Source organism: Hemitrygon akajei, unplaced genomic scaffold (genome assembly GCF_048418815.1).
Source record: "Hemitrygon akajei unplaced genomic scaffold, sHemAka1.3 Scf000045, whole genome shotgun sequence".
In the NCBI taxonomy this organism is placed as follows: Eukaryota; Metazoa; Chordata; class Chondrichthyes; order Myliobatiformes; family Dasyatidae; genus Hemitrygon; species Hemitrygon akajei.
The window spans coordinates 1,625,518-1,635,149 of NW_027331931.1; the positions used below are offsets into that span (position 1 = coordinate 1,625,518).

Here is a 9,632-nt window from a genome sequence, read left to right on the forward strand (position 1 = left end):
CCCTGGTTTATTTCCTGAATATCATTAATGATTTTTTTTCTATTAGAGCTGGCCCGCCGGTATATTGCATGCACCACTAATACTACAAATCCCACAATGCACTGCCAGTGAATTGCTCAAGCTTGCCTTACTCTCTCATCAGCATCCTTATGGCGCTAGTCACGTGTGGTCAACTTTCAGCTATCCCTCACCCCAAAAATGGCTGAACGAAAGGTGGACTTTGAAAACAGGGGTTTTCAAGGCAGGTGGGAGGCAGAGTATATGTTCGCAGATATAAAGGGCAAACCTGTTTGTCTTTTGTGTGGAGACGGTGTGGCTGTAATTAAAGAATATAACGTACGACGACACTATGAAACGAAACACCACGACAAATACAAGCATCTGGACAAGAAACAGAAGCTCCAGAAGGTAGAAGAGTTGAAAAGAAGTCTGGCGTCACAGCAGGCTATGTTCACAAAAGCCAAAACACAAAGTGAGGCTGCTGTAAAGGCTAGTTTTATTGTGGCAGCAGAGATCGCTAAATCAGCCCGGCCCATTACCGAGGGAGAATTTGTTAAAAACTGCATGATGAAAGTTTGCGACGTCGTGTGCCCAGATAAAAGGCAAGCATTTTCAAATGTGAGCCTGAGCAGAAACACCGTTGCTGACCGTGTACGTGAGCTTGCCACCAATCTACAACAACAGCTGGTGGGGAAGGGAAGAGATTTCATCGCATATTCCCTTGCTGTGGATGAGAGCAGGGACACTTCTGATACTGCCCAATTGTCAATTTTTATTCGTGGAGTGGACTCAAGTCTGTGTGTAACAGAGGAACTTTTGGGATTAAGATCAATGCATGGCACAACTACTGGAAAAGATCTCTTTGAAGAGGTATCCAGATGTGTAAATATAATGAGGCTGCCTTGGGATAAACTTGTGGGACTGACGACAGATGGAGTGCCCGCGATGTGCGGTCAAAAGAGTGGATTGGTGGGCAGGATCCGGGAGAAGATGCGGGAGGTAAATGGCGCAGGTGAGCTGACAGCTTATTATTGCATCATACACCAGGAGTCGTTGTGTGGCAAAGCCTTGAAAATGGAACATATAATGAGCACCATAAGACGAGCAGTTAACTTCATAAGAGCCAAAGGTTTGAATCACCGCGAGTTCAAGACGTTTCTGGAGGAGTTGGATTCAGAATATAATGATTTGCCCTATCACACAGAGGTGCGATGGTTAAGCCAAGGAAAAGTGCTGAAAAGATGTTTCGGGTTGCGTGAGGAGATCTGTCAGTTCATGGAAAGCAAAGGGAAAGACACAACAGAGCTCCGGGGTAAAAAGTTGCTTTGTGAAATGGCGTTTCTGTGTGACATCACAAGCCATCTCAATGCGCTCAACCTGCAGCTTCAGGGGCGGGGTCGTGTGATCACAGACATGTACGCTGCAGTGAGGGCTTTTAAAACCAAGCTGCGCCTGTGGGAGACGCAGATGCAGCAGGAAAACTTGAGCCATTTTCCGTGTTGCCAAGCTATGAAAGAGCAGGTTTCTACCGCAGTGTTCCCACGTGCAAAGTTTGCTGAAAAACTTAGCATACTTGGTGCCGACTTCACACGGCGATTTGCCGACTTTGAAGCCCAAAAAAGCAGGTTTGAACTGCTCAGTAATCCAATTGCAGCTGACGTGGAAAGCGCACCAACCAACATACAAATGGAGCTGATTGAACTCCAATGTAGTGACATACTCAAGGCAAAGTATGACTCGGTGGGCGCTGCACAGTTTCTACGTTTCATTCCTGACACAATGACCCAGCTGCGTACTCAAGCTGCTCAAATGCTCTCTATGTTTGGCAGCACATATCTGTGTGAACAACTGTTCTCTTCGATGAAGATAAACACAACATCACACAGGAGTCGTCTTTCTGATGAACACCTTCACTCAATTCTGAGGATTTCCTCAGCTCAGAGCCTGACTCCAAACATTGATGAACTTGCATCCAAGATGAGATGCCAAGTATCTGGCTTAGACTAGTGTGAATCACAGAGTGTTGGCCTGTGGAAAAATGTTTACATTAGAAATTACTCCGGAAAAGCTGCAGATAAAGCCATAATAAATAAATGCAACTGATTTATTTATTTATTTATTTAATGTTCAATGTTGTTTTTGTAGGCAATAACCCAAGCTTTGTTAGTTCCAGGTTAATATGTGTAATAAATTCATTTCAATAAGTTTTGCAATAAACGCTGAACCAGTCCGGCCCTCGACTTGTACCGATTTTTTAAATTTTGGCCCACTGTGTATTTGAGTTTGACACCCCTGGTATAGAGATTTGTCACAGATTACAACAGGACAGTGACAGGACGCAGAGCATCGCCGGAAAGTTACAGATGGATTTCAACCCGGAAAGGCACGAAGTGATTCTCTTTGGGAGAATGGATTTGAAGGTAGAGGTATTACTTGCTCGAGTCAACCGAGGGCCGCACATTAGTACGAGGTTCCACAATGGAATCAGAGTGGTGAGACTTTCTCCAATATGCCGAGGGCCGCTCATCGGTACGAGAACCACAATCGGCACGGAGCGGTGCACTGCAGGAGCAGAAGGAAGTGTGATTGACAGGTGAGCTTGAACACATCCGCTGTTCTGAACATACTCATAGTGGCGATTGCCTTATGGAAACAGTTGAGTGAACTTGGCCTTTTCTCCTTGGAGAGACGGAAGATGAGAGGTGACCTGATAGAGTTGTATAAGATGATGAGAGGCATTGATCGTGTGGATAGTCAGAGGCTTTTTCCCATGGTTGAAATGGTTGCCAGAGAGGGCAGAAGGATTAAGGTGCTTGGGAGTAGGTACAGATGAGATGTCGGGGGTATGTCTTCCTCGCAGAGAGTGGTGAGTGCGTGGAATGGGCTGCCAGCAACGGTGCTGGAGGTGGATACGATAGGGTCTTTTAAGAGACTTTTTGATAGGTACATGGCGCTTAGAAAAATAGAGAGCTATGTGTAACGCTAGTGATTGCTTAGGTAGGGGCATGTTCGGCACAACTTTGTGGGCCGAAAGGCCTATATTGTGCTGTAGGTTTTCTATGTTTCTACGTTCGTATGAACGACAATATACCTGAAAGCAAATCAGGAGAAAAACAGACAACCTCGTGGCAAATAATATCCTGAAAACCTGCTTGTTACTTTTGTTCAAACATAGAATGAATGGCGAAATACTGGTAGAATTGCAGCTGGTTTGAGAATATCTTTAAAGTTAAACAGACTGCATCGCAGGTCACGGGTATGGGGTGTTCAAGTCATTCACTGGAAGAGGTCAGGGTCCCGCCAAACACCCCATGCTTGCGCTGGAAAACATTGTTCTTCAAACTGCCCACAGACCTCGCTAATCTCCCGAGGACACGTTCCCTTTTTGATCACAGGTCTCTGGAATATCGCTGTGGATCTTCTAAATTGTTTGGAGGAATGTAAGTGCAGTGTATTTTATTGTAACACATGTCAGCTGTCATATCTATTCCATCACTCACACCGCCCGGAATGACTGGAACGAACGGACGAAAAGAATGAATGAATATTCCCCCTTAATAAAGAAGTGCTCTCCATTTCACCCGCCAGAACAAACTCCTTCCCTCAATTTCAGAAGCGAATGTGCTCCGTCAAATGTTACAAGATAAATCGACTTCAATATGCATGCCGACACTAAAAGCAACACAGATATAAAAATATCCAATTTTAATTGCTAAAGCCAGGTATCATGGAAAGTAGCATGGAAAATTCACATCATACTTTGTTTTAAAATAAATAGATTGCAATATCCCTTGAGGAGTCAAATTAATGACACGGGAACAGTGAGTGAAAATAGTTTAACGTAATTGTTTGTGCAATTGGTTGTCACTAATGTCCCTGACGTGACAACCACGCTAATTGCCTCAGTGGAATTGCTCTCTCCTCAATAAAAGTCTGCTAAACCGATCCCCAGTCCATCTGAGCAGCTGAAACGCTCCGCACAACTGAACACTGCTTCTGACGGAATATGGGATATGCGGCGATTTACTACATTGCGGCCATTTTCTATCCCACACTTGTAGCGGTTGGTGTCCCCGGTAAGATGCCGGAGCTGGTTACTTTATGTATGGTGCCATCGTTACTCTGCTGCGGTATCCGCACTGTTACTGAGCACAGATGCTACCGTCGACTGAAACGTGTTTCCGGAATGGAGGATTCAGGCATCTAATGGTTTTATTTCCATTTTCAGTACGATGATGGCAGTGTTTTCTTCTTTTGTCAATTAAGTTGGTGTCGATATTGTCGTTGTTTTATAATTTCACCTCGCTAGGCTTTCTGAAGTGATGCTGGTCTCTGCTTTTCTAGGTCCGATTCTCTATCAGTGCAGAAACTTCGATTTTATAACAACGTGGCTGTTTATTTAAATGACGGCCCAGTCTATTTTCAACACATAGGTCTGTTCTTCTATGTCAGTAAATGAGAACTCGTGATGTATATCTCATTGACTCCACTGCAAACAATCCCTTCAGCTATTTCGCCTCTAATAATGGAAACGGTGTTGTTTACAGGAGCGATCGACCGCTCACCGGTACGTGAGTCGTGGATCTCGGATGCCTCGCTCTAAACTGTGGGAATATCGCCAATCCACTGGCACTCACATCCGTCATTGTCCTCCAGCCGGAGTGCAGCGACCGAGACCGCACACACTGGATTCCCGCTTTCCACTTCCAAACAAACCATACCCTGCATAGCATCTGTAGAATGTGGGTATTCAGGGAGCTGACCAAATTTCTATTTTGTTTCCAAATTTCTTGCAGTTAACTTAACGGCGATTGTGATCCTATCTCGGGGAAAATGCGGACTCTCCAAATGCATCACCCGTTACCTGGTTGGAATGGCAACAGCGGATCTGATGGCGGTTGTCATTGTCGCTTTAGTGGAACAGACCAACAATATCTACATTTATTCCAGATCCCTGCTCATCACTCCGGTATGCGCTCTGACACTTATATTTCGGACTGTAACGACGGACTGTTCTGTTTGGTTTACGGTCAGTTTTACCTTCGATCGCTTCATCGCAATATGTTGCCGAAGGCTGCGTGAGCGATACTGCACCGAGAGAACAGCAATGGTGGTTATCGTGATCGTAGTTATAGTGAGCTGCGGGAGATGTGCCCCGGTTTACTTTGCCCTTGAACCTTACGTCATCATTGACAACATGCCATGGCGGTGCACCACCACATATGAATACGCTACTTCACCTGTGTGGAAAGGGTACCAATTACTGGACAGTATCTTAACACCATTGCTACCCATCGGCTTAATCCTGGTATTTAACGGGTTAACCGTAAGACATATCGTTGTGGCAAATAGAGTCCGCAGAAGGCTTCGGCACAGCAGCGACAATCAGAAAGATGCCGAGGTGGAAAACCGCAGAAAATCGATTGTTTTGTTGTTTTCTATATCAGCTAATTTCATATTATTTTGGATGCCCTATTTAGCCCATTCCCTGAAATGGCAAGTTCAAAACTATTTTTTCGAGGACAGATATTTGAGTTCCCCAGTATACATCCTGCAGCAATTTGGGTTCATGTTGCAAGTACTCAGCATGTGTACCAATACTTGTATCTATACACTGACACAGAGGAAATTCAGAGAAGAGCTGAGGAATGGAATGACGTATGTGTTTACATTAAATGGCCATTTGTGTAGATAACACCCGTGTCTAATGGTAAGTGGCGGAGTTTTCAAATAAAGCCGTTTTACAATGAACAGGTTTGGCAAATATATCATAAATTTAAACATTCATGTGCCTGGTCATCCGGGATTTTCAGAATTGGCGGAAGATTGCTGACGTCATACAGTTCAGGTCGGTAGCAATACAATCGCTCATTGCTGCTGGCGTGATTGTCACTTTGGTTGAAGTTTGTTCCAAACAATCACAGACACTCGACTGTCACAAGGGCAGGAATGGCTTCAGGGCGTTCCCGGGTTTTAGATTTTTCAAAATGGACAGGGTCGGGTAACAGAGTGTAAAGTGAGTGTGATGGGAAACCAGGGATAGTATCGCAGCTGCAGAAAGGGAGGACAACGTGGAGCGTTCGTTTGTTAATAGTCTGTGAGACCAACACAGAAACATGAAGGGCGCGAACACCCTGTATGGAGTATTCTGTATACCCGCCCACCAGTTTAATAAAGAGACTCCAACGGGAACAGTGAGGAACCGATCGGGAGCGGAACTTGGACATGTACCATGTTATTTGCATCTCCACCAGGGTAAAAGGTTTAGGTATGGCATAATTTCTCAGTTGTGTCCAGGAAGAAATGTCACTATATGAAGAAAGGCAGAGTGGTGAACAGTCCAGACCGGATCTAATATTAGAAAAGGGAACGGATCAGGTGACAGATCTCTCGGTGGGTCAGCGTTTCAGAACGATAGGGCAGAACTTCCAACATTTACCTTGCAAAATGTTAGAACCAGGGAGCATGGGATGTATTTAACTGGGGTTCTGCGAATTATGGTGCTAACTGGCAGGAACTTGGGAACGTACATTGGGAAATGATGTACTCAGGGAAATGCGCCACAGATATGTGGAGATTGTTTAGGGAGCACTGACACGGGGTTTAGTATAGGCTTGTCTCAGTCAGGCAGGGAACGAATGACAGTGTAAAGTAACCCTGAGTGACAAGAAAATTGGAGCGGGTCAAGAGGAAGAAAGAAAGATACTTAAGATTTTGGAAGAAAGGCTCAGGTAGGGACATGGATAGTCACAATGTAGACAGGAAAGAATTTAACAATGGGCTTAGAAGACTTAGAAGGAGACTTGAGAAGTCCTTGGCGAATTGCACTGTGAAGAACAGGAGGAGACTGGAGAGAGTTTGGGCAGATCAGAGGTAAAAGAGGAAACCTTGTGTCTGGAGTCCAAGGAGGCGGTGAAGCTGCTCACTGAATACATTGATCACTATGAACACCGCGTAAAATGGCAGATATGCTCGAACATGCCGACGTTGAGAAAGAGGATGCGCTGGAAACTTTGAAAACATTATGATAGATGATTGCCCGGTGCCGAAAGGGATATAGTCCAGGTAATAGATGATTCTCCGATACCGGAAGAGATATAGTCCAGGTGATTTCGGAACGCGAGAGAAGAGATTACTGAGCTTTTATACAGGATATTTGGGTCTTCACTGGCTACGGAAGAAGAACTAGAAGACTGGAGTGTGGCAAATGTTATTCCTTTGTTGACGAAAGATAATAGGGATACTCCTTTGAATTATAGACCAGGGAGTCTTCCGTCAGTAATAGGTACACTATTGGAGAAGATTATTGTAGACGGAACTTATGAGCGTTTGGAGAAACGTAATCTGGTTAAGGAGATTCAACAAGTGTTTTTTAGGGGCATGTTGTACTTTATTAGCTAGATTTAATTATTTGTAACAGTGAAAAACAAACAGAAGTATCAGAACGGTCGATGTGGGTGCATTAATTTTGGTCATGCGTTTCTCCATAATAGACTCATTCAGAAAGTCAGGAGGCATGGGATCGAGGGAAACCTGGCTGTGTTGATTCAGAAGTGTCTTCCTAACAGAAGATAGATGATGTAGTAGATAGAGTGAATTCTGGATGGAAGACAGCGGGCAGCCATTTTCCGCACCGAGGATCGAAATTTCGGCACACTTTACTACGATATTTGGAGTCTGCATTTCCGAGAAGCAGGGCTGAGGGAAATAACCGATTTAATCTGATCACGCAGCAGCAGCTGGATAATTTATGGTATTAGGGCTGATGACGTAAGCAAATCTCTGAGCTGTTGACTGCACAGCCACGTTATCTAAACTGACCTGCCATTTACATATTATAGGACAGATGCTACAATGAACGCAAAGCAATCTTTTCCAATGGCTCCCTGCAACTTAAAACCAGCATTTCAAAGTGTTCAGCAGCAGCTTTTGCTGCTCATTAAAATCACCATCCTTCCAAACTGCCAATCCCAAATTCCCAATTCAAGTACACAGCAGTTTATCCCAATACTAGTTTACTTTTGAATCGTGGTTTTATCATATCAGGTGTAGATGCGCTCATATATCGATCTATTTAACCCTGAATCCACATGGCCGGTATGAAATCCGTGTCTCCCTCTGAAATCAATAATAAATGACACATACGAAACGACACAAACTGAAAACGCAGCGAGAGCAAAGCGAATATCCGGGCTCACACTTGTCTTCCTTCAAAACCGTCGCAGGCAATTGGAGAATACAGAACAAACAACTTCCAAAGCAAAAGGCCTCAACACGTATTCGAAAGAACTTAGGAGAGTGAGATGTGGGGAGCTGAGGCTCACATACACTAACACTTCATAGAACTTCGGAAAGATACGCAGCCTTCGAATTTCGCATCAGTTCCTGGAAATAATTTCCCGCAAGGTGCGCAATTTTTTTGTCACATGTATTGTGAAAAAGAAGATGAATTCAATCATCCCCCAACACAAACTAAAGAACACACGAATCACATAAAGCCATTTATGGCCGTAATCTTCCGCTCTCTCTTTCAATTGCACTCACTTATGTCCGATCCGTATGCTATAATTTAAATCCGCAATGCATTCATATTTGCAAAATATCGCAGAAAATGGCATGCCCTGATTTGTTCAACAGTTAACAATATCTGTAATACCAACCATACAACATTTAATAAAGCCTTTCGACTTCAAGACAAAGAGACGCAGAAAGTAATGTATTGTATTCAATTAGTATTCGACACAATTGAAATATGACGTCTCCACAACTCCAAGCACCCAACGACTGCCAAGATTTCCCACCTCCAATTTCTTTAAGGATAGGATTCGGATGAATTGACCGCTTTGTTGTATAGTATAGTATAGCATAGCATAGTAAAGTATAGTATAGTATCGGGACGAATGATCCCCATTACCACAGCCGAAGCAACAAATTTATTCACTGTACCGGGACCACTGTCATACCCACCTCCAGCCCGGAACTACTGTCTTTACTGAAAGAGTGAAGGTAAATTCCTGTAGGGTGATACTCCCTTTATCATCTCACATCTGCACTTCCATCTCCTCACGCTGTAACCATCCATTTACTACCTGGTAATTTTACTCAAGTCTCCATGCTTCAGTGTGTGCAAGGACAGAGGGATCGAACAGTATCAACGACTTTCTAGATTGGTCGGTGCTGGAAAACACTAACGTTGTAACCCGGACATGCAGTCAGTCAGGTATAGGGAACAACTGCACAGAAACAGGGTCTCCAGACCGTCAGGTCTGTGAAGAATTATTTACACTGCCTAAAGTATAGATAGATAAAGTATCTATCTATCTATCTACTCCCATCGACCTGCACCCGGACCGTGGCTATCCATGTCCCTCTAATCCATGTACTCATCCAATCACCTCTTAAACGTTGAAATCGGAATCTTAATAACCACTTGCGTTGGCAGCACTGTCTGCACTCTGACCACCCTCTGGGTGAAGAAGTTTCCCCTCATGATTCCCTTAAACATTTCACATTTCACCATTCACCCATGATCTCTAGTTGTATTCTCGCCCGATATCAGTGGAGAAATCCTGCTTTCATTTACACTCTCTATACGCCTCATAATGTTGTATACCTCTATCAAATCTCCACTC

General features: G+C 44.0%; 1 protein-coding gene across 1 annotated transcript; it reads left to right on the plus strand.

Annotated features, from left to right (window-relative positions):
- The first annotated feature begins 198 nt into the window (after positions 1-198).
- LOC140720660 (general transcription factor II-I repeat domain-containing protein 2-like) lies at positions 199-2,015 on the plus strand. The gene has a single exon (XM_073035511.1). The coding sequence runs from the start codon at positions 199-201 to the stop codon at positions 2,005-2,007; it is 1,809 nt and encodes a 602-aa protein (XP_072891612.1). The 3' UTR covers positions 2,008-2,015.
- Positions 2,016-9,632: the final 7,617 nt, after the last annotated feature.